The 26,417-nt window shown below is 36.4% G+C and overlaps 1 protein-coding gene across 1 annotated transcript in view; it reads right to left on the reverse strand.

Moving 5' to 3' along the window:
* The window catches only part of LOC110096197 (solute carrier family 40 member 2, chloroplastic), a 43,122-nt gene extending 22,437 nt beyond the window's left edge, over positions 1-20,685 (reverse strand). The window contains exons 1-3 of the mRNA XM_020822003.2: positions 20,250-20,685; positions 11,193-11,394; positions 11,008-11,071 (exon numbers count right to left, since the gene is read on the reverse strand). Of these exons, the coding sequence (XP_020677662.1) occupies positions 11,008-11,071; positions 11,193-11,394; positions 20,250-20,389 (406 nt within the window). The 5' untranslated portion in view covers positions 20,390-20,685. The remainder of the gene's footprint in view (positions 1-11,007; positions 11,072-11,192; positions 11,395-20,249) is intronic.
* Positions 20,686-26,417: the final 5,732 nt, after the last annotated feature.

A 26,417-nucleotide genomic window follows, 5' to 3' on the forward strand; every position in this document is an offset into this window, starting at 1 on the left:
CCAACCACACGTAGTGGGATAAAGGCTTGATGTTGTTGTTGTTGTATACTTAAAATTGGTGATGGGAGGAATGTAGATGAGCCCGATCAAGATCCCATGGTTCTGTCATCCGAGCTGTCATGGTCCCTAGTCTACTTAGTCAGAGGAGGTAGTTGACCAAAATTGATAGAAGGCGCCTTATCGGCAGCCATAAATTGCTTCATCCAAGGATACCTTGTAGACCTAGAGTGTTGTTTGTCTAAGGGGATAGATCTGAATCCACCTCACCTGACCTAACGGAGAGCTTTATGCCTATCAAATATACCCTATTATTCATTACTCAAGGGTTGACGTCATTAGGAAACATACAGGCTTTGACCGTGATTGTAATATAATAGTAACATTTTGGAGCAAAACTACCCGATCAGAGGGCACGTGTCATGTCCCGACTGGCCGAAGACTATTTGAGGATGAATCTTAGTGATACACCCGACATGACATTCGCTCTTTGTGAGCTAAGATTATTTTCAAATTTATCACACCGACAAACGATTGCGAAAGGTGGATGAATTTTTTGTTTTAAAATTTTGGTGATTAAATTTTTATTAATATGTTTAGAATTAACCCCTCTAGTTGAGATTAGCTTTCAACATAACCATCATCGGGATAACGTTAAAGTCATTTGAAAATATTTATAATTTACAGGAATTTGGACGCATTTAAAAGTGTAGAATCTCCTCTGGTTGAAATTTATTGTCAACGCGACCATCATCCGCATTGTAGATGCTTGGCTCTTTGAACCTCGTCAACTTTGTTCACCCACTAACAAAAGATCGGGTTTAAGAATTGACGATTATACAAAAGCTAAAATCAAATATTTATGTTTTATGATGAATTTCATTTAGATAGCTCTTATGTTTGATGATTAGATGCTTGTTTGTTAATCCAAGTCAAGTCAACTCCAATCCTTTCGAAGAAGATGAAACTTGAATATTTCCAGCACAGCATTCTCAGACCACTGGATTTAAGAATAAAATATGATAGTCGAAGCACAGGCAGGATATATTTTCAGATGTATTTTTAAGTATATTAATGTTTATACATATATGCCTAATGTAATTTACATTTTATATTCGCATTACTAGTTTGTATTTGCCAGTGCACAATATATTTGCTCACTATAATGCATTACCATATAAAACATTTTACATTTGCAATTCATTTGCAACATTTGAGTATTATATTTGATATTAAAATTAGTTTGATGGAGTGAATGATCTGCTTGTGTGATTATTATCAATGTGGCTGTCTACTACAAATGCTATAAGATACTTTTCTTTCGATCATTGCAAACTAAGTTACTTGCATCAAATAATCTTGTAAATATGCTTGATTCAATAGAAATCTTCACATTTCGTTCATCTTGTGCAGACCTAGTTATCCTGCAATGACAATTGCTAGCATGAGCAGCTAATTTACTTGGAGCAGATGGAACTTTCTTATCTATAGTAATAGCACTTTGAAACGTCGATTTCTCACCCTTTGATCAATGTCAACTGCAGCTTCTTTCCAGCATTGAACCTTCCAATATAGAATTGGAAAACTTTTTGAAAAGTATGAAATGGAACAGTTGTGTTAACATTCGAACATTCACCATTCAAAATGCTAGATATATATTCATCAATCTTCAAATCAACAAAAGTCTCTTTGCAATGATTGATGTATACATTTCTTGAGAGAAGATGCTCATTATCAGATATCCCTTTTAAATTGAAATATACAATAGATTGGTTTTAAATTAATATAAACTTTTCCAAATTCATCATTATATATAGTATCATCTGTCAAGACTTCTCATCAAGTGATATCTCCATAAATTATAATTCAATAAGTACCCTGATCAAGTTGTCCAACAAGTAGTCTTTGTGTATAGTTTGTCCATATAATTACCATCATTCATGATTTGAAAGTTGCCCGAGTAATTTTACTATTTCTTTGAATGCGAGATCTTAATCCGAGACCCGAACCCAACCCCTCGACCCATTTTGACATCCCTAGTCACGCATAGAGGCGGGCGGGGAGGTCAGAAGTGGAGGTGAGGGGTTCGGCTCGGCTTGCTCGACAGAGGGCATCCGGCTCACAGGTGGTTGGGGGAGGTTGACATTGAGGATGTTGGGCTCGGCTTAATCGCAGGTATGATTCAGAAGGCTGGCTAGGGCTTCAGGCTCGGCTATTGCGTGTGTGAGTCGCAGCTAGGAACGTGGTCTGCATCGGAAGAAGAAGTCGGGACGTCTCGGCTTTGCTTGCAGTTGAAGAAGACGATCGAGAGACAAAGAGGTAAATCACGGAATTTTCTTGCATGTGTCTAAGTTCATGTATGCGTGAGCCTACTTCTACTATATGAGGGAGTTTTTGTGTGTTGTAGATGAGATCATGGGGAGTAGTTGTATGTGATCGTGGTATCGCGTGGGCCGATCGATAGTTACAGGTCAACAATAATCACTTGAGGATAATATTGCTTCAAAAGAAAAGAGCAAATATTGAAATATTGCTTGAGTATATCAAAGAAACTTGGAATGAGACGGGAGTTACTATCATGTGATGGTTAGAAAGATGCATAAAGAAGGCATCTAATTAATTTCATGATTTTTATGGAATCCGGGCATATGTTCATAAAGGCCATCAACTATGAAGGAGTTTAAAAAGATAAGGTTTACATTGAAAATCAAATCAAGAAGTAATTATGGGGTGGGTTTAGCGAAAGTAGTACAAGTTATCACTGACAAACTCAACATATTTACAGAGCTACAAGTTTTCTAATCGAAACCCAATTCCCTCATATTTTTGAACCCATGTATTGTTTATACATTGAATCTTATATCGAAAAATATATGCGCTCCAATGAATGTCGAAGGTAATGAGATTAACTATGTAGAATGCAACTAGATCATAGACAATACAAGTGATGCAAGTTTCATAAAGACATTCATCATGAATCACTCCGTGAGATTGTCAATTCTTAATGAATTTGTTAAGTTAAAAATATTGGCTATAATAAAGACACATTTTGCTTAAATAATTTTTATACTTAGATGATTCGAAACAATTAAACAAGAATTGCATACCAATGGAGCATACATAGAGAAGATGATGTAGACAAAGACAAATTTGTGAATGAGAAAACATAGGATATTTTGTGGTGGGGCAAAATAGATTATATTATTACTTTTATTGAGCAAATATATGACATCCTAAGAATTACTAATACTAACAGCCTTTTCTCCACCTTGTATATGACATGTAGGATTAGGCGAGCTAAAAGTTGAAATGTACATATATCGACATGAAGTAAAGAGAGATAATGAGAATTTATCCTTTTATAATGCAATGTATGACATTGTTGTATAAAGATTGAATAAGAAAGACGCTCCACTTCAGTCTTTAACTCACTCTCTTAGCCCAACATAATTTTTTATAATTTCATTAAACTTAGCCTACCCAATTTCATAACTATGAATCTTTCTTATTAGATGAATTCTTTTATTAGTATTGCAGACACACTTGGCTAAGTGAGGCTCCAAATCAGATTGGCCCACATAAAGATGTGAAAATATTAAATGAGAGGAACAAATGATTAAAGAGAATCGTTCCAAATATTGAAGAGAGAACAATTATTAATTTGGAGTTTACCGACTTTTTTGGATTTAGTGGTGCTTTTGCAAATTATGACTCTATAGCTATTAGAGGCATTATGGATGGAAATGATTGGTTGATGATATATAGTGCTAGTTCCTCGCGACTGTGAAGTTTGGCTTTTAAATCGTTAGCTCAACCATGTTCCTCTTCATGTTGCGAAAGAAATTTGTGTACTTACTATTTCATCAATTCACTTAAAGAGAAACAAAATCACAACTCAATGGGTTGAAGATTTAGTGTTTATGCATACAATTCTGATAGGAAATACTTGAGTTCGCAAGTAACCCTATGGGTAATACTTGAGTTCGCAAGCAAACCTATCACCAATTGGTGAAAAACAATAGAATAACACAAAACAAGGGAGAAATCAGCACAAACGATAGATTGCAATACGAAAATCAAAGCCAAACAAACACAGAAACAAGATACAAGTGATCATCAATTAGAGAGGAGGATCGTCTCTCCCAAATCTTTAGACGAGATAGTCTAGAACCCAAATCACCAAGAAACCCTAACCGAAATCAAATCAAGCATAACCTAACCCTAAAACATCTCATGCTCTTTAATACATAAACTTGCCTAATCTAATTTCCCTCCCAAGCTCTAGCCGCCCCCTCCTTTTCAATTTTGAATTAAATTGGACTAGTGAGGCCCACTAATGAGAGCGGCAAATTGAAAAGGAGGCAGCACTTGTCCGCCTCCACTAGACCTGAGCCAGCTTTTGGGCCTTCCGGGCCGGTTCAGGTTGAACCGGCCTTACAATACCGCCCTCCCAAAGAATCACCTTGTCCTCAAGGTGAAAATAAGAAAATTGATGTTTAACCTTCTCGTTTGGCTCCCACTTGGCATCGTAGTCAGGAAGGTTCTTCCACTTGATCAACACTTCCTTAATTTCATCTTCTTTCTAGCGAACGTCCATCAGCTCTAAGGGTTCCAGAATCACCTATAAATCCTCGGTAAGTGTCACCCGATAACTCGGAGTTGGCTGTATAGTCACCAATGGCCCTTCTTAACTGAGATACACGAAAAACCGGATGTATAGTCACCGTTGATGGTAGTTTCAGCCGATATGCCACTGCTCCAACCTTCTGCAACACTTATAAGATCCAAAGTACCTTGGAGCAAGCTTCTCATTCCTCCTGTTGGTGACTGTCTTCTGTCTGTATGGTCGGAACTTCAAGAACACCCTCTCCCCCACTTCAAACTAGATGTCCTTCCTATGCCCATCAGCTTGTTTCTTCATAATCTGTTGAGCTCTCAGTAGATGTCTTTTCAACTCCTCTAGCACTCTATCCTTCTCCTCCAAGTACTCCGCCACTAAAGAAACTGAAGTACTACTACTCCCAAAGTGCACCAAGCGAGGAGGATACCTTCCGTACAAGACCTTGAATGGGGTCATCTGAGAAGCATAATGAAAAGAGGTGTTGCACCAGTACTCAGCTCATGATAGCCACTTGGCCCATAGCTTGGGTGTCTCTGACACAAAGCATCTCAGGAAAGTCTTCAAGCTCTTGTTGACTACTTCTGTTTGGCCATCTGTCAGCGGTGCTCCTCTTCAGAACTATCCCTTGTAATCTGAACAACTCCCTCCAAAAGTGACTGAGGAACACCTTATCTCTATCTGATACTATCGCCCTAGCACTTTCCTGTCAGATGGCCTCCCAATATAGCATCAAAGGAACAAATAGTGTCACTGTCTACAGCTCCCTCATACATTTGGATAAGGCATTTGCCGTCTTGTTCTCCACTTCTGGCCTATACTGAATCTCAAAATCATACTCGAGCAATTTGGACAGCCACCTCTGATGCTCCTCTATCATCATCCGCTATTTCAGCAGGTATTTCAAGCTCTACTGATCTATCCTAACAATAAAATGTCTCCTTACTAGGTAAGGACGCCACTTCTGGATGGCTAAAATGATGATCATTAACTCTCTCTCACATAGACTAACTTTAGCTTGGCTCTAGCAGTCAACACCTGGCCGAAATAGGCAATGGGTCTATGACTCTGCATAAGCACTACACCCAACTCGTACCCGGACACATCTGTCTCCGCTATGAAGATCTGAGTGAAATCAGGAAAAGCTAGGACCGGTACCATAGTCATAGCCTTCTTTAAGCAATCAAATGCTGATTGGGCCGATTCCCCCATAGAAAATCATCCTTCTTCAACTGCTCAGTGAGTGGTCATGCTATGGTGTTGTATCCCCTTACAAACCTTTTGTAGTAACATGTCAGTCCTAGGAATCTTCTCAGCTCCTTCAGATTTTTAGGCATTGGCCACTTCAGCATTGCCTCAATTTTGAACTGTCTGTTGCCACCCCTTCTTTTGATATAACATGGCCCAAGTACTCTATACTAGCTTGTGCGAAACAGCACTTCTTTAAGTTGGCTCTCAGCTGGTGCTTCTGCAGCACCTCTAACACCCTTTTCAAATGCACCCAGTGATCCACTTCTGTCCTGTTGTAGACTAGGATGTCATCAAAGAATACCAATACAAATCGTCTGAGATAAGGTTTGAAAATCTTATTCATAAGTGTCTGGAAAGTAGCTGGAGCATTGATGAAGCCAAAAGGCATCACCAGGAACTCATAGTGTCTCTCATGAGTTCTGAAGGCAGTCTTGGGCACATCCTCCTTCATTATGATATACTGGTATCCTGATTTCATATCTATCTTGCTGAAGATCACTGATCCACTCAATTCATCTAACAGCTCTTCAATAACTGGTATGAGAAACTTGCCAGGTACTTTATTGAGCACCCTGTAGTCTACACAGAATCGCCAGCTGCCGTCTTTCTTCTTCATCAATAGAATTGGACTAGACAATGGACTAATGTTGGATCTAATGATTCTTGCCTCCAGCATCTCTCTAATCATTTTTTCAATTTCATCCTTCTGAAACTGAGGGTAGTGATAGAGTCGTACAGTGATGGGTGACACCCTCCCTCAAAATGATTGCATGCTCTTGCTCCCTCGACGGTGGAAATCCCTGAGGTGGCTGAAATATCTCTTAGAATTGCTGAATCGGCGCCTGTATGGAGAAGGGTATATCCCCTCCCTCTTCCAATCTAGCTCCCTCCAAACTGTTAGCTCCACCAAATATCCTCCACCCGCCAATTGTATATTCCTCACCATAGTTTTAAGATAATTCATGGATTTGGATAGTCCTGCATCTCCCTTAATCGCCACCTTCCTTCCATCCACCATCAACTTCATCGTGAGTGCTCCCCAATTCAACTTGGTGTCTCCCAAATTTTACAGCCACTTCATCTTCAGGATGACATCGGTACTCCCTAACTCCAGTGGAAGAAAATCTTCACTCACCTGAATCCCCTGAATAATCAGTAGCACTCCTCTGTAGATCCCCTGGCCTTTCTCCACCTTCCTCATAGCTATCGTCAACCCATAACAACCGGTATCCACCAATATCAACAATTAGTTGACGACCTGAGTGAAAATGAAATTGTGAGTAGCCTCACTATCAATTAGCACCACCACCTCCATGTCCTCTATCTCCCCCTTCACCTTCATGGTATGATTCGTGATGAATCCTACCACCGAGTTCAGGGAAATCTCGGCCAAATCCAAATGCAGCTTCTCCTCCATCTCCTCTGACTCCCCCTCACCGCCCTCCTCAGTTTCCTCGTCATCACAGACGGTGAGAACCTGAAGAGTTCGGTCCTTGCACCGATGCCCTGGTGTATACTTCTCATCGCACCTGAAGCATAACCCCTTAGTCCTCTTCTCCTGCATCTCCTTCTCTGTCAGTCACTTGAAATTTCCCCCACTCCCTCCTACTGTCTTCTCCCTGGTGGCCTCCCAACTTCCTCTTATTACAAGACCTTTAAGTGCTAGATGGGTGGTCGTCATCCTGTAAGTGCCACTTGTGCTGCTACTCCTAACTTTCCTCTCTAGATTACTTTGATTTTCAACTAGTTGTGCCAACTTCATGGCCTCCCCCAAGTCATGAGGCATCATAACCTTCATTACTACTCAAATCTCTACCTTCAACCCCTTCATGAAATTTCCCTCCAATACAATATCTGATAATCGCTCCACGCTACTAGCCAGGTGGCTCAAGCCGCTCCCGGTAATCTGCTAATGATCCCTCCGGTGTCAGAGCAAAGAACTAATCATAGAAATCTCCTCCCCGGACGTCTTGAAAACATTTTATTATGCAGTCCTTGAATTCCCTCCAGTTCCTGATAGGTCTCCTCTGGTCCCTCCATTAGTACCATGACATTGCCTTCCCTTCCAAGCACAAGCATGCCACTGTCAGCTTCTCCACCTCTGTCAGCCCATTGATGATGAAATACCTCTCCACCTTATAAATCCACCCATACGCATCCTCCCCTTCAAATATGGGTATCTTCAATCATTCCCCCTTATTCTTCTATAGCCTCCCCGATCTCTAGTGCTCGGCCCTCTCCACGTCTCCCGGTCTTTCCTTGACCTGCCATAGCCCAAACCCCTTTCGAATTCTCCTCTTCTTTCTTCAAAATCAGCACCTCAGCAGCCATAGTATCCCTCCTGGCATTCCACAAATCCACCTCCTCTTTCTTCCCTCTAGACAAGCTCTAGATGATATCTTCTTCTTTCTCCTTCCACGATTTCCACCTCATCTTCCTCCCTATGGATTTCAAAATTCGTGCTTTTCCCTTCCACCCCTTTTGCCACGGACAATGTTTAAAATTGCATATTCGGGTATTGAGGCGTTTTTTATTAGTGAGACGAGGCGTAAGCCTCAAGGCATTTTGAGGCGTAAGCCTCAAAATCAAAAGATTGCATAAACATAAAATGATTAATTTTTTATATACTAATGAGTGAATAATATAAAACATAAAAAAGCATAAGATATAAAGTGAAATCAAAATATCCCAATAATAAGACAACATGAAATATAGTTCAACTCAAAATTCTATCTTTCCCAAATTCCGATATTCTTTTCATTAACATATAATTCCAATTTCCAAAAATAAATATTAAATAGCAATGACATATCACATAAGAACTCATAAGTCATCAACACTATCATCACTAAGGTGTTCTTCATTTGAATCATCATTATGATGAATTGCTCTCTCCCCTTCCTCCTCTCCTATAGAGTCCAATGACGGGCATTTACTTCAAGATTTATGTAAGTTTTAATATATATAGTGTGAGGCGTAAGCCTCATGCCAGTGAGGCGAGGTGGGCCTCAAGGCGAGCCTCAATCAAGTTGAGGCACAAGCCTCATAAAAATAACTCGAGGCGTAAGCATTGAGGCATTTTTTACTGGAATTGCGCAAAGGCGGGCCTCAAGGCGAGCCTCATATTGCGCAATTTTAAACCATGGCCACGGAAGCCGCCATATGGTTGTGGATTTCCAACATTTTCTTCATCATGTCCCGGAGATCGGCTACTTGTCTTTCCATGGAGGAAATCCTTTCCTCCACCGTTGTCTTGATTTTGTTCATCTCCCCTCAAGCCTTTCTTCTAGTGCATCTACTTTCTTGGCCATCATCTCGATCTGGATTTTTGTAGATCCAAAAATTCTGGATTACAAAACAGCAACTTTCTCCTTTCCTGACCAAAAATCAGCCACTGGAATTCGCCAAAATCAGCCCACGAACAACCCCAAGAATTGCTCTGATACCAATTTGATAGGAAATACTTGAGTTGGCAAGTAACCTTATGGGTAATACTTGAGTTCGCAAGCAAACCTATCACCAATTGGTGAAAAACAGCGAGAATAGCACAAAATCTGGGAGAAATCAGCACAAACGATAGATTGCAATACGAAAATCAAAGCCAAACAAGCATGGAAACAATATACAAGTTATCCTCAATTAGAGAGGAGGATTGTCTCTCCCAAATCTCTAGACGAGATAGTACAGAGCCCAAATCACCAAGGAACCCTAACCAAAATCAAATCAAGCATAACCTAACCCTTAAACATCTCATGCTCTTTAATACATAAACTTGCCTAATCTAATTTCCCTCCCAAGCTCTAGTTGCCCCCTCCTTTTCAATTTTGAATTAAATTGGACTAGTGGGGCCCACTAATGTGGGCGACAAATTGAAAGGGAGGCGGCAATTGTCCGCCTCCTGTAGACCTAAGCCGGCCGGCTGGGCAAGTTCAGGATGAATTGGCCTAACAAATTCTTCAGCTTTTATTTAGGAGGAACCAATAATATACACAAGAGAATACTAAGTTGTGGGATATTATTGGGATTACATTAACTATAATGGATGACATTGCAATACTTGAAGTTGTTAATTCTTTCTCGTAATGAGCTGTCCTTGGAAATTATATTTTTTTAGATGATGATGAATGTGCCATTCAAGAGAAAACGAGTACTAATGCTAATGATGACTATAAAGTGGTCAATGTTAACTCCAATTAATTTGCAAAGTGCATTGATATTTAGTTTTTTAGTCGTTTCTTTATATCTGTAAGAAAAAAAAAATTGGGCAATTGAAAGGGAGTAATAAATCCTCATATGACAAAGCATTTCATTTATTATAAATAATTTTTGTTTTTCTTTTATCATTATTAAAAAAAATTATGAAGTTTAGGTGACAATTTAAATAAATTAATTATAACTTTTTTGTTAAGACTTTAGGAGAGAATAGTATAAATATTAATAATTTATAAAATATAATGTATGCATGGCGTGTTGTGCCCTAATTTTAATAATTATGCCATATCTCAATTTACATATCGATTCGTATCAATGTTCTCGTGTTCATGCCCGCGCCCATCCCTGTGCTTCATAGGGCAACATGGATACTTGAATAGGAAAGAAAAAACTTTTCAATTTCCCCTCTCATCCCATCTTATACAGCTCGCTTGGAATGATCTAACAAATCACCCACTTTTTGGCGGCTCAATCCTCCCTTTTGACTACTAGGAATTGTTTGGTCCTCCAAGATCTCAGAACAAAAGACAAAGGCTTCTGCAGCATCTGTTAAAAGCTCCACTTCTATCTCAATGTACAGACCTTAGAAAGCCCTTGAAACTGTAAATAAAAAGGCTTTCTACCTTCCCGAAATTATGGTGAAATTTCATAATACAGTTAAAATTGAATTATGACGTATGCAAGAAATATTCCTCAAAGGATCATCATTCATGCACTTTTTTTCCTATTTTCTACTCTTATGGGGATTGAAGTTCCATCAGTATCACATGTTAAAGATCTTGCCCAAGCTCCTAAGCTGATTACACTCAGATTAATAATGCAAGTCATATCTCAATACATGCTTGAGAAAAATAATTAGGATAGACTGCATCACAACTTATTACTTAATTATCTGAACAACTGAGTAATTCCATATGAAAATTTCATACCATATAAACCTGCAGGGTGAGCCGGAGTGGCAGCCAGAGCAGCTTGTTCATCCTTGGTTAGAACCTGAAATGCAACTTTTGGACAAATAAGAATGCAATTCTATTAATGTTGTAGCTTGCATAGGATGTGTCATCTCAAATGAAGCTGTATCCAAGATGTGACAGGAAGGAGAAATAGATCATACCGGTACTTCTCTTAGGAGAGAATTTATGCAGTCATCTTCCTTTAGTGACTTAAAAGAAGCGGAATAGAAAATATCTGATGCCAAGGGAGACAACGTATTTGAACAAGATGTTAGATCTTCAGAGGTCTCATCCTCCGTGGCAATAGAACTGGCATCAACGTCAACATCTACAACCGAGCATTTGGAAGAAAAGCCACCAAACCTATTTCATCAAGCAAGATATAAAAATCAAATGCTCTGCTTGCAAGCTATTGCCTCTAGAATGAGCAATTAGTGCTGATGAGTTAATTTAGCTACACTGACAACCTTATCCAGCAATCAAGAGTCAGATTGGCATCATTATTTTGAACTTGTAGTATCTACGAAATTTCTATTAGAAAGGAAATGATGTGAACTTGCACAAACCATGCAAATAATAGAAAAGCATAAATAATCTGCAAGAAGAAAGTCAAATGGTAGTGCAAAATTTTTTTATTTCTTTTGAAAAAAAAAAATAAGGCAAGGCCATTTAAGTGTGATATTAGGGTGGAGACAACCATTGAAGCACTGAATTAGCATTCAACAATTTAGAGGTTGTTTAGTTGCCTGAAAAAATAATACAGTGTAAAGTAAATGCAGTGTATTCAGAATACTTTGGAACTGTTTGGTTATCTGCAAAGTAAATGCAAGGGAACTATTTTTCTTGTTTGGTGAGGTATATGCAGTGTAAAGTAAAAGTAGCATATTTTGAATACTTTTGGCGCTATTTGGTATGATATGCAGTATCAAGTGTAGTATACTATTGAAATGGAATGGAAACAATATTATTCAATGTTTTAACATAATATATTTATTAATTGAACAATATGAAACTTTTATATATTGGAGCACTTGAAAATAGAAATCAAGCACTTGAAAATGAGCTATCATACCTAGAGTAAATTTAATATTGCTACAAATATACTCAACATTACCATTAATGCTTCATAAATCCAAAATACATTTGAAGGTGTTACAGCTAAAAAAGTCAAAATGTTTATATATATAACACAAAGAGCTCCAAAAATATCTACCTATTACAACTCAAAGTTCTAATATTTTTCACAATATAAATCATTTTTCTAACTCTTTATGAATCCATCTAGCCTTCGACTCTATAGGTTTTGCAAGGAAAGATTGTATCATTGTGGAATTCTCCAATAAGTTATCATACATTGTATCAATCTCCTTTTCAGAAAAATCAGGAATGTTTGATAGGCTCTTGTTGTATTTTGGATAGCATTTATAACTTGAGCTACACTATCGGCCATCAACACAATATATTCTTGAAGACTTCGATCAACAGCATGTACTTTACTCTTCTTTTAGGACATCATCTACAATAGATGAAGTCAATGGTCTCTTTTTTGTTTTGTTTTTTTTTTTTTTATTATACTTTAATTTAAATCTGTTAACCTTAAAAGAAAGGCATCATCAAATTTTGGTAGCATTTCCAAAGAAAAAGAAAGCCTTATAGTTTTCTGTTACAATCTATATTTACAAACATTAGTATATGGACACAAGAACATATAACCATACATGAGTCATGATTATAGAAATCAACACATATTTCTCAGCTTTTGCAACTTTCTCTCTTCTCCATGATTTAATGTTTCTAAAATTTGGATTTGGGGAAAAGAGACGAGTGGGTTTCAGAATCTAGGTTAAGAAATGGAAACTGATTTGAGCAATATTAAGCTTATATTCAACCAAAAAGCAAAACGATGAATAAAACTACAATAAATTCACAAGGTAATACCATACTTCATTGGAAGAATATCTGATTTCCGACTGGATTTCACAAGAAAGAAAGTCATGCACCTGATTACGAAGAATGACGAGCATGCACCCGAAGACTAGATTTTGTGAGGAAGAACGACGAGCACGGCAGGATTTCGCGATAGCTGGAATTAGTGAGGAAAAACGACGGAGAGAGCTTGTGTTTCCCTGGATTTCTTTAAAGAAAATGCCTGAAAAAGCTGGGGTTTTGCGGGAGGCAAAGAGTCTCCTTCGCACCTCGTTCTGATGTTACAGAGTCTTTCGTGCTCGGTATTCGAAACTTACCTGATTTGAGCGGGTTTCGAATACACCACAAATACACAATCCAAAGAGTTTCAAATACTTTGCAGTGCACTATAAAGTCAAGCAAAAAAACCCCTTAAAAAGTATATCAAATGGTCTTATTTTGAAAAAGTAAATGTGAAATTCATAATCCTAACAGAATATTTCGATACCACATTGGACAAAAAGGGTTTAAAGTACTTCTAAAATTGTTAGTTTGGGCGCAACCCCCCCCCCCACCCCCACCCCCTCCCGCGCCACCGCCGCCACCACTAAGAAAATTTCTTGGATCTACCCCTGATGATGGCAAAAGAAATTTTTTACCTTGCATGGTTGAATCTTGCAACATTCCTAATGGAGGATTCTTCCAATCTTAAAGGAAATGAGTTAGATGTTCAAGCTCCGAATGTTATGGATTTATGAAGCACTCTTATATGCTAGAATTAAGTTTTAAATGATTGTCTGAAGAGCTATATAGTGTGTACAGCTCCAAAAATTGGCAAAGTATGGAGACTTTGGCCCATAGATATAAGACAAAAAATGTTGTTGCAAAGAAAGTTCTGTGTTTCATTTCTTAAACTTTAAGATGATGGACTCTATGATGACTATGGTGAGTTAGGAATAGAATCTTCATGCCGAGGGAATCATTGTAAGTGGTCCTATAAGCATTTATTATTGACAAGCTATAACCTGTGCAGAAGGACTTCCAGAATTATTTACAGCACAAGAAAAAGGAAATGGAAGTTCGAGAGCTCATTGTCGTACTTCGCATTGAGGAAAATAACATAGGATACAAGAAGATTCCAATACCAACAATGCCAACATGCTAACGCATGGTCATGGCTTTATGACCCTAAAGGGCAACAAGGTGCAAGTTAGAACCTAAAGGTGGAAAATAGAAGAAATAAATATTTCAAGGAAAGTGCTTTGATTATAACAAAATGATTCACAAGTTGGAGGACTGTAGAATGTCTAAAAAGAAAACAACTAAAATGGTTGTATGGAGGAAGCCGTCACTTTGGATGTTTATAAAATCAGCATATGTGTTGTAGTCTTTGAAGTAAATATGGTTGACTCAAATCAGGCGGAGTAGTGTTTATTAGGTATATCAATTCAGGTTCAAGAGCTAGATTCATGTTCGACCTGAAAAACACAGGACGCAAATATAGTCAATCTCAACCCAACCCTTTTAATACACGACTCAAAATTCTCAACCAAAACTCAACCCAAACAAAATAGAAATGACTTGACATGAAAAATATTTAAATTGTAATATGTTGGTGTCAATATGACCCGATATAGACACAATTACCCAATTTGGGTATAATTTTCAAATTTGGACACCAAAACTTAATAAAAATAACAAAAAAATGTATAATTTAATGAGTATTTTATCTTTTTAAAAGAAAGAAATAATTAAATCATTATTTTTTGAATGACTTAAACTTGATACGACACAAGCCTAACTAACCCATTTTTTCAAGTAATTTAAGCTAAAACCTGAAAAAGATCTGAATATCATATGGATTGCCCCAAACACAAATCTTTCGTGTCAAGTCTAATATTAATATCTCTAGAGGTTATACGTTGGGGCCACATGCCAAATATGTTCTAATAGAGTTACAACTACATTCATAACTTCAAATATTATTTATGTCATATCCCGAACTCACTGCTCTGACAAATGTCAAAACCATGTAATGTACAAAGAGCTCTAGGTGTCGAGTCTTTACCATCATTCGATATTGAAGAAGACTAAGGAGACATTGATTGGAGTCGAAAAGACAAAAGGGCTGACATATTCCGTCGAAAGTACATTTCATCTCCTAGAGTCGTGCTCAAGAAGAAGAAAAAGATAGGGGGAGACGAGCGGGCTATTTGCATTGCTTGGTTGAGGGGAAAACGATGATGTCTAAGAAACCTTGTCTATTTAAAACCAACAGAGGGAGACGACGTCGCTAGCTTGTGGCAACTGAGAGGTGGAGATCGTGCAGAGGCCGAGCACGAGCGCCAACATGGGGAGTATGCAAAGGCTAGGGATCGACTGAACATTTATAAGATTAAAGGTTAGTTTTTATTTAGAAAATTTTTAAGGTAATTGTTGTCTATTTAGAGAATTTCATAACTTTATTAATATTGATTATTTAAGTTATGAGATTGCATAATTTAAAATTTATTTTTTTTTTTAGAATAATGAGTAAAATTATATTTTAAAAAAAAACTATGAGATATAGAGAGAAATTTAGATAGTTGACTAATGCAATGATAATTCTTAAAACCTAAGATCTTATCTTACAATTAAATTATTAGAATTTATGCAATTATAAAATTTAAGATAAATTTATATTTGTTATTTAAAACTTTAGGCTCACATAATTTGAAATTAAAATCTTTAATTGATTTCATCTAATTGAACATAAAAATAATTAGATTTTAAGACTAGCTATTAAAAATAATCAATGGTGTATATTTATATGAGCAAATTTTATTATATGAATTCAATATATTTAGGAATTTGATTTATAGGAATAGATAATACGTAATGAATGAAAATTTAATGTGTAAAAATAAATTTATTATATTATGAAAAGAAAGGTATTTATAGTATTTTACTTCAATACATTTAAGATTTAGTGTATCTTACAATGTATTGGAGAAAGTTAGTTAGCAAATGAATTTTAAATAACCATCCGACTATTAGTTCTAGCCTCGTTAATTCGACCCTTGGACCAAGTCGTGACAATGTATAAGATGTACATGGGCAACTCTATAACTTCAATGATTAATGGTCAAAGCACCATGTTCTTGAAGATGTTGTCAAAAAAATAAGTAATGTTTAATAGCGTGTTGTAATTTATACCTAGAAGCCTTATTATGAGATGTTGCTAAGTCTACATGGTTTCAAGATGGTTTTTGAGTCCCAATAAAATAGTTTTGTTTAAACAAGGAATGTAATTGAGATCAGGAAATGAGAATGATGGCTTATGAAAAATAAACAAGATTTCTACAAAGCCAAACCTTATAATGAGAATGAAAAGTCTTTTGCTCATATGCTTGAGTTCTCTAACTTATGGCATGTTAAACTACGACATATTAATAATGATACTTTGTGTAGATTAATTAGTTCAAATTAGATACATGCATTTCATATTAATTTCAAACGTATGTGTGGTTATCATTTCAAGGAATAGAAAGGAACAGTGAACATCTTGATGTAATCCATAATGATATTTGGGATTTAAATTTTGTTCAAATAGAGGTGAAAATAAGTGTTTCATTATTTTTGTCGACAATAGCAAAAAGTATTGTTGTGTTTTTATTGAAAAGCAATGATGAGGCTACAGAGAACCTTGCTCTCTACAAGATTGAATTTGAAGACTAACTTAATAAAAAGATTAATGCATTAAGAAGTGACTGCACTCATGAGTATGAATCACCCTTTATTGAGGTTACACCTCCTTATTCTACTCAATATAATGGACCTATAGAATGCAAAAATCATTCTCTAAAGGAAATGATGAAAGCAATGCTCATAAGTTCTGGTTTGCCTTACAACAAGTGGAGAAGCTATTTTGTCAGCTGATTATAAGATTCCCCAAAATAAAGAATAAAAAGCACCCATAAGTTGTGAAAAAAAGAAGCCTTCTTACACGTACTTGTAAGTGAGGGGTGCCTTGCCAAACTAATAACACCCACACCAAAAAAGTCAAGGATAGGTTCAAAAACAATTGACTGCATGTCATTGATTCTGCTGACAAAATAGCATTATAAAAACAATTGACTGCATGTCATTGCCTAACTTGGGAACTTTTTGTCAACATGACATTATAAAATTTTCCATGCCCTTATTTCAGTGTTTTTTTTTAGTCCATGCAAGGAATTCACCAATTTAAACACTTTATTCTCTTATCCTAGAGCTACACAACCCTTATGTTTGTCCATGTTGATTTCTTCCATCTGATCTCCACTGAGAAAGGTTCTCTTTACATCCATTTGGCGAGCTTCAAGGCTCCATGGCATGAAGTCACCAATATCATAATTATACAGTTTATTCTCATCTAGGAAAACAAATGTCAGAATAATCAAGTGTTTCTTATTGTTTCTAACCTTTAATAACAAGTATAGCCTTATAGTTGTTAATTGCTCCATCTGCATTTATCTATCACTCAAAAATCCTATTCGAAACTAGTGTTCTACATCCTAGAAGAAGGTCCACTAGTTCCCAAGTAAGATGGAATATATTTTGCTCTTTATAAGTTTGGGGTTCTGCATTTAGCATATTAGAGGAAAAATTTAGACCAAATTATTTTTTTGCCCTATCTTTCTTTTTTTGTTTAGGCTTTTCTTCAACCTTCTCAACTTCATTTCCATGTTCAGTGCAAAGCCATGAATTTTGTTTAATCGGGTATATAAATTAATTTTATAGTTTGCAGAGGGCACAAATTGATTTTTTACTATTGGAAACATCGAATAACAGATGTTTACTAATATATATTTATCAAATATAAAGATAGATACAGAATTTTCATTGCCCATGTTCATGTTCCTGGCTATTCTCTTCTAGAACTTCAACTGTTAATTTAGAAGAAGTTTATCCATCCTCTTTGGATATACAGGAATATTGTCATAAAGAGAAACATAAAGCTGTATCTTTCTTTGTGAGCAGTAATAATCAGGACAAGAAGAAACACTTGACATATGCATTGTGAGCAATAATAATCAGATTATCAAATCTATAAATGACATGTTGAGCATGAGATCCGATATGAAGGACATGAGATTGATTGAAGTTATATTGAGGATCAGTATCACAAGGTTGTCTGATAGTCTCAAATTAAGTCAATCACACCATGCAAACAAGACACTTAACAAATTTGAGTTAGCTGCTTTTGCATGACTAGAACTCTAATTGATTTAAGTCAGCATTTGTCCAAGAATGGATGAAGATGTTTCTCCTAATGGAGTATGGTAGGGTGATCGGTAGTCTAATGTACTTAATGAGTTGCATAAAAGTCATCATTGCCTTCACTATTAACTTCATTATTAGTAGATTCAGGTAGGTACATGAATAATCAAAGATATCTATCATTGAAAAGCAAATGTAAAAGTACTTAAATACTTATGGTTATTTTGTGCCAATGGGCTTCATTATGGTAGAGATATCCAACTATTCTGGAATAAGAAATTGACACAAGCTGGCATTCTAATCTAAAAGACTATAAAACTATTAGTATATATTTTTTCAATTTGGGAGGTGCAATTGTACCATGAAAATCTTCCACGATAATAATACTAACATGCTGCATAAAAGAATCTATGTTTTCAATTCTAGATAAATGTGATGAAGAGACAAAGGTCTGTTTGATAGCAGGATTTGAGCATGATTTAAGAGATTTAATTTAAATTATGCCAAATAGCAACAATGATAACTTTAAATCCTACATAATTTTAAATCTCATTTCTTCCCTGTTTTTCCATAAATCTTGGATTTAGTTAATCTGCGCATTTGATGGATATAACATAAATTTGCAAGCCTCTCCCAAACTCTTCTCCTTCATACTCCTTCACATGTAGGTAGTCCCATCAATACCTAAGAGTATATTCCTAAATGACTAGCAACTATGCTTACAATATGCATACACATTATGATAACCAATTTGCTATTAGTATGATCTAATTGACAAATCATCAAGAGAATTTTGACTAAATCCCATGAAATAATAAAATTGATGTGAAATAAACTCAAGTTTAAGATCTAAAGATCCAATATTTAGGTTAAAGGGTATAACCTAATCATGGAGATTATGTTAGATTATTGTGAGTGATATCCTAAAAAAAACAAAAAAAAAAATTGTGGGTGATATCCTCATATCCATTCCTATGATAAAAATAATGATATTTGTAAAGGTCAAGTTAAGCTAAACTTTTAATTATCCTTATGATTTAGGAATCCATGAGGAGTGGGATTACCATTGATTAAAATATCACCTATGTGAGAGAGAAGTGGGGCCACTTCAAATAACAATTATGCAAGACTCAACTCTTTTGAAATTCTCATAGAATCATATAGATGTTCATAGACAAACAAACATTACAATGAGAACTAAAATTTTATCAGAAAAATATATGTCTCAAATTTATCATTGTTCACACAAACAGCACATATACTAGTCAACAGTAAAGTAAATGTCTATTGCATAAGAGAAGGTTCAACGATTGACACATAACTACAAAATGCAAGCTTTAAACATAGAACTCTAGCACTTGTCGTCAATCAATTGCATTCATTTGGGAAGTTATTGGAAAAAGGGTTTATAACCTATTGTGAATGAAATTTTGATGCCCAAATTGTAATATTCGGATTTAATTCATACATAATTTGGATAGGTTGTAACTAATATGGTTGACTCTAATTGAATTCAAAATGCTGCAACATATGAAATTTGAAAGGTTGTAACCTATTGGATTAAAACCTTCATCATCGCAATCTTTATAATATATTTTATTCTTCTACTTATTTAAAGAGGCTTTCTCCAACACTTCAATGAACAGAAAATCTGAAACTCTATTTCTCATTTGTTGTTTCTCAGGCTTAAGTTCTATTTTATAAATGTTGGTGTAGTGAAGACACGTGTTCAAGTTCAACGGATTAAGTCCTTTCCGTGCGCAAGTCATGATGTGTCATCGTTGTCATGAGACACAGACGCTCATGATATCCTCAAGCACATACAAAGAGCTAATATAATTGAATGAATTAAGTTCTCGTTTTCAAATTACAGCTAAAATTTGAATCTCAAGTTGTATTTTTTTTTTTCCATTATAAATTTCAAATGAGATTGCAAAGTTGTTCGCTTCATTTGATTACAGCATTTCTATCAAAGATTTCAATATTTAACCACCCCGGGATAATCTAAATACATAGTCGCAGGATTTACTAAATCACAGTTGTATCCAAACAGACCATGATCAAGGAATGACCTGTAAACGGAGTACCCTGGTGGCCTCTTGCTGTGAAATGAGATCGGGTACCACTGCCGCAGCCGGTACTGAGAAACCAAAGGCTTTCCCCGCCGCAGCAAAGGAGGCTGCGAGAAAGAAGGGAAAATAAGCAACCTCATGGATGCTTTAGGAACCTGGGATTGACGAGACGCCTGTTCTCTTCCGGGCCACTCATTTACCCTCTAGAGCCCAGCCTATCCAAAATCTAGGGTTCCACACGCTGTAAGCTTCAACACTGCTTCGAATTCCTTCTCTTGCGCCCTCGAAGGATGGAACAGGCAATTAGTCTTATCTAACGGCAAAAAGGTGCAAGAAATGCAGTGGCATAGAGGTAGGAATGAGGATTCGTGAATGCCGGGGGATACCCGTTTGATGCTGATCTGATGGATGTTGGCGGAGAGGTCGCCTCGGCCCGTTGTGGGGTTTTTTTTTTTTTTTTTTTTTTTTTAGGGTGTTTCATAATTTTGAAAATATGGGAAATGAGTTTCTTTGTCATTTTGTAATAACTTATTTATTATTGTTGTATCATCAAAAATTATCAATCTCAAAGTAAAGTCAAGTTAGAAACTTTCAAAATTAAATCTAGGTCATCTGAACTCTCATTTCAACAGATTTATAGTCAAATTGAACTTCTCAAAAAGATGAACTCAAAGAATCAAATTCGAATCAATCCGAGCTCAAATGCGTGCAAATTGAAGACCCGTAGCACATTTAAAAAGTTCAAACTATATATTGGATGACTAAACAGTTTCCAAATATGATATGCTTATAATCAAATCAGGCGGCTCGACGAGACGAATCCAACAAGCCCAAGATCGTTAAATTCTAGTATCATTAAGGCACTCAAATACTCGATAAATTGTCCATGATCAAGAGAATCAATATCAGCCATTCATATCAAACAATCCCAACCTACCCTTGATCTTCTCACTACTTACTAGTCATGCCACTCCCCAAAAGATTTAAGTAGACAACCCATTCTTTACAAAAGAGAAAAAAAAAGGGAAGGGAAAAGGAGAGGAAGAAGGAAGAGAAATCTGAGATATCTCTTGCCACCAAGCTCCTCCTTGACCACTGCTCGGACTTCGTCCAGAGCACTGCTCGTCATCAGACTTGTGCTCGACACCAGACTTCAACCGTCGGACCACCACCCAACGTCAAACTTCTGATCGACACTAGACTTCCATCCATCGCCGGACTTCCACCCAATGTCAAACTTTCGCACATCATTCAATGTATGCCCATCGTCGTACTTCCGCCGAACCACAGCCCATCACCAAACTTCCATCAGACTTCTGGTTGATTTTATACTTCCATCCATCTTCAGACTTCCACCCGTCGCCATACTTCCACACATCATCAGATTTATGTAAGTCGTCAGACTTTTACCAAACCACTGCTTATCAATAGACTTTCATCAGACTTCTACCCAAAGACAAACTTCCATCCATCATCGAACTTCTGCCCATTGTCATACATCTGCCCGACACCAGACTTCTTCCTCCCATCATCAAACTTCTGTCTATCACCGAATTGACGCCAAACTTCCGCCAAGTCGCTAATGGACGTAGGATTTTTACCCGACCATCCAATATCACTTGTTTTTATCCGATATCCATTTGTAACTAGTTTTCAACCATATTGTTTACTTGTGTGAACTTATTGTGCTCAATTTCAAGGTCGAACCAGTCACTTGTAATATATTCAAACACTAGTGGAATCATTTCAATTGGGCGTGGCCCTGTGATATTTCTCATCAGGGTTTTCCACGTAAAAATTTTTTGTATCTTTTTCCTCTATTTGTGTGATGGATACTCGTGTAATGCTAATACATGATGTTTTTCATACTTTACCGTCGTGAATACTCTAGCCCACAATAGCTTGATACTGTCTATAGTAAATCTCAATCCCACTATATTAAGCCCTGATTTAATGGAAAACAGGCATAACAATCGTAACATGGGAGCCTCTCGCTTCAACACACACCGATCCAAGAATCAATCCATGAACCAAGGATACAAGGTGTCTACATCTTTTTACCCCTATGGGAAAAACCTTGTAGTGAAAGGGACATCAAGACCATCCCTGAAAGATTGCATCTAGAAAATGGAGGAATCTCATAATAAGATCCTTCAACTTTTACGAGTGACATGGAAACCAATGCTAGCACAACAAGAGGATGTTCTTCTCCCTCAAGATCCACCACTGACCGAAGGTGTTCAACTTGAACATCTTCATGCAGATAATCCTCTTCCTGAGTCAAGGGGTCACCCCAAAACACAACAAGACATCGATCTTGTTGACATCGCTAGCTTTACTCATCCTTCTCGCCTCAGTTGGCTAGCCTGCATTCCATCCAGGCATCATAAAGGACTTGGCCTGACCTCACCTTGTTGAGCTCCCACACAATGCCCTACGTCATGAACTTTGATGATTGGTCCAAGAAGAGTTCCCTATGAGATGGGGAAGATAATCTCTTCATTAGTAGGACATCCAGACACGGTTCTATTCGCTTCCAGTAGAAACCATTCCCATATTCGTCAAATTGACCAAAGAGTTCATCGATCAATTTATTGTCAATCAGAGAATTGTTAAAGATTCTTTCTACCTCTCAATAATTTGCCAAAGTGAAAGTGAGTCCCTCAAAAAATACTCTTAAAAAATTTTTAGAGAGGTTTGATAAATTCCAAGGCTAGATCATGAATTGCTTAGAGGAGTTTTCTTGGAGGACTTCGTCATGGCCCCTTTCCTTAGCACTCATGAATGACATGGTTCATTTATATGCTGATATGATCCATCGAGTGGAGGCACAAATTTTTGCAGATCAAGCTATTAATGCTCATAAAAAGCCATTTTAGAAATCAAATGGAAAGCGTAAAAGTGCATCAAGGATAGATAATTCACTATCGAATTGAAAAAGTAAGGAAATTACAACTTGCCCCCTCAACCCTCACATCCGTGATGAGATCCTCATTAAGAAAAGGAGTATACACTACTTAATATATCTCGAGCTAATGTATTGATGTCCATATGAGATCAGTAGAATGTGAAGTGGCCAAATCATTTAAAGTCGAACATGGGAAATTAGGAGTAATACTTCCACTTCTATGTTAGTCATGAACACACTATTGAAGCATATTGACAACTTAAGGATGAAATGGAGAGATTGAATCGACAAGGATATCTTTGATAATTCAACCAAAACCTACTTGCTCAAGATGAGGCTGGTCCCGCTGGGGGTGCAAAATCGTTTTTTGAGAAAAATGCAAATAACATTGAAAATTAACTGGGGGTGCAAAATCAATAGCAAAGATAACTGATGAATAATCATCAAACGCTGGTGAGATTGAGACCATTGTCGGGGGCCCATCATTACCTAATCAAGTCTTAATTACAACAAGCATAGAACCAACACCAAAGAAGTCTCACATCGATCGATCCATTGCTTTTGATGACTCTGATTTAGAGCGAATAAAGTTTAACACATGTATATGAAAAAATAAATAAAATGAGCACCCAAAACTACCCAGAAGCATCTAACACGCTTCTACTGTTTGAATAGTTGCTATTTGAATGAGTTATATTTATGCAACTTATGTAGTTTTGATGATTCCAAACATTATTGTTCAAATGTATAGTTATCTCCTAACAATTTCAGATAACAACCTAATTACTGGACTCAACATCTACATGTTAATTCCTATGGCTCTATTACAATTCACTTCTCCAAATTATGCTCTGATACCAAAAATCTTATCATAACCTGACCCAATAACACACAGGTCATACCCTAGTCGATTGGGCAAGACTGACTCCTAGATCTAGTTGGAGAAGTACTGAAATAAAACTTCTAATTTATATATTATACATCTACTATTGAATGTAATATAAAGCAGAAGACTACTAAATCTCAACATAATTTTCTATATATCATCCAAAATATATATAATTTGAAATCTATCAACAAAAGTGTTTGGCAACATAGAGCATAAAAAAATAAAAGCCGAGCCTGCAAAAATCAAAACTAACCAAAACATACCTACAACATAGATCAGAGCATGTTATCAGGAACATGCTATCCAAACTACACATCTCACTCCTTATGCTTTCCTGGGCCTAAAAATAAAAGAAGAAGTATGAATGAGCTAACACATCCTAGTAGGTTATCATAGCCTTAAATAAAAATCAATAACAAAAAAATTGAGATCATTGTACTAAATCATATACTGAAATTAAATACAATTAAATGAATATTATTAAAATTAAATAAAATTAAATAAATATTGAAATGAATTGAATTATAAGCAAATAGTTCATAACAGAATCCCACCTCGGTAGCCCATTGGCTTTGGTATAGCAACACTTAGGTAACATAATCTCACCGGTATAACAGAATGCCACCTCGGTCGCCAATTGACACTGGTATTATAAAATCCCACCTCGGTCTCCAACTGCTGCCGGTATAATAGAATCTCACCTCGGTCGCCCATTGGCTCAGGCATCACATCACAACATATTTTTCAATGAAATGCATTAATTAAAGCATAATTGGATTGAATTAAAAATTTTCCAAAATGTCCAAATGATAGACAATAGAAATACTACTGAGTAAAAAATTCATAATTTTTAAACATAACCAAATTACAATAAATTGTGTAAAACATCATTATGAAGTTTTAATTGAACTGAAGCACTATTTTTAGATGTCAAAATAAATTTTTGAGTAGGTAAAATTTGATTCTTTTTAAAATCACCCGATAAATTTTTTTCATAATATATTTAAAATGTTTGTAATTACGATCTTTATAATATATAAAAAGTTAAGTAGGTGAAAGTTTTATCAAAATAAAATTATCCTCATTTTTCTATCATGGAAATATAAAATAGATCGAAAAAATGTAAAAAATACAAAATTATTAAAATCTTAAATATGCCAAGTGTAACCTAGCTCGAGATGAACAAATTTCCCAACTGGGCTGATTGATGAAATTCGCTCTACCACTGTCAAAACCTAACTTCCTACCTTCTCTCTCCACTTTTCTTATTTTCCCAAAATTGTTCTCTATTAACTTATCAAATGAATTAAAAGGAAGTTAAATAACTTTAGAAAAATATCCATAAATAACTTAATTTATTAAAAAAAATTACGTGAAATCGATTTGTAAAACATACACCTAATGGTCCCAAAAACCCTACTTGTATCATCAAATGCCAATTTCTTAGGGAATTTCGCTGGTGCCAAAATTTATAAAAACATTTAAGGAAACTAAAATATAATAATAGAGATGTTATGGAGAAGAGAGTTAATAATTTGTGTTGCAAACTTATTTTCATGACCTGTGTTTTGATGATTGACAAACACTATTGATTCTCTTGGACTACTTGTTTCTTCTAACTTTTCAGGAATCAAAGATCGGACGAACAGACGAAGCTATTTCAGGATTGCATAGGTTTAGGGTTGAGTCAGTCTGTACTTTTATTTTTCAATTCTTGAGTCTACTTGTATTGGTCAAAGAGACAGATGCTAAGTAACCCTACACACACACACTTGAGAGACCGACTTATACGTCCAGGCCGATATGGACATCGGCCTGGCCGATCAGGTAACAAACTCAGAAGATCGGCCAGAGTATCGCCTGGATACAAAACTGGATGATTGAAAATTGGCTTGATCGTCTAGGCTGATCTCACGATCGCCCTGGCTGATCAGTTCAAATCATGGAAAACGTCCTGAGAAAGTCCTGGATACGAGCTGGCCATATTATCGTACCTGAAGTAACTTAAGATTTTGACTGATCATCCTGGCCGATCCTTGCGATCGTCCAGGATGATATGATCGTATCAATCCATCCTTAATTACTCCTTGATTTCCTGATCAATTAAAGGCATAATTTGAGAATTTCGTCCAGGCCGATCAATGATCGTCCTACGCCGATAATTATAAAAATACAGTATATTCTTAATTGTCTATGCGGCAACTTCTTTTTATTTTGAGCTATCGTCCTGGTCGATACACGTATCGTCTAGGCCGATATGTTATAGACGGCTGCCTTAATTAAGAATCCTTATTTGACTTTCTGTTTAAGCCTGATCGTCTGGACGATGTAAAAATCGTCCTGGCTGATATGAGTAAAACAAAATTCTAAT

Source organism: Dendrobium catenatum, unplaced genomic scaffold (genome assembly GCF_001605985.2).
Source record: "Dendrobium catenatum unplaced genomic scaffold, ASM160598v2 fragScaff_scaffold_980, whole genome shotgun sequence".
NCBI classification, from domain to species: domain Eukaryota; kingdom Viridiplantae; phylum Streptophyta; class Magnoliopsida; order Asparagales; family Orchidaceae; genus Dendrobium; species Dendrobium catenatum.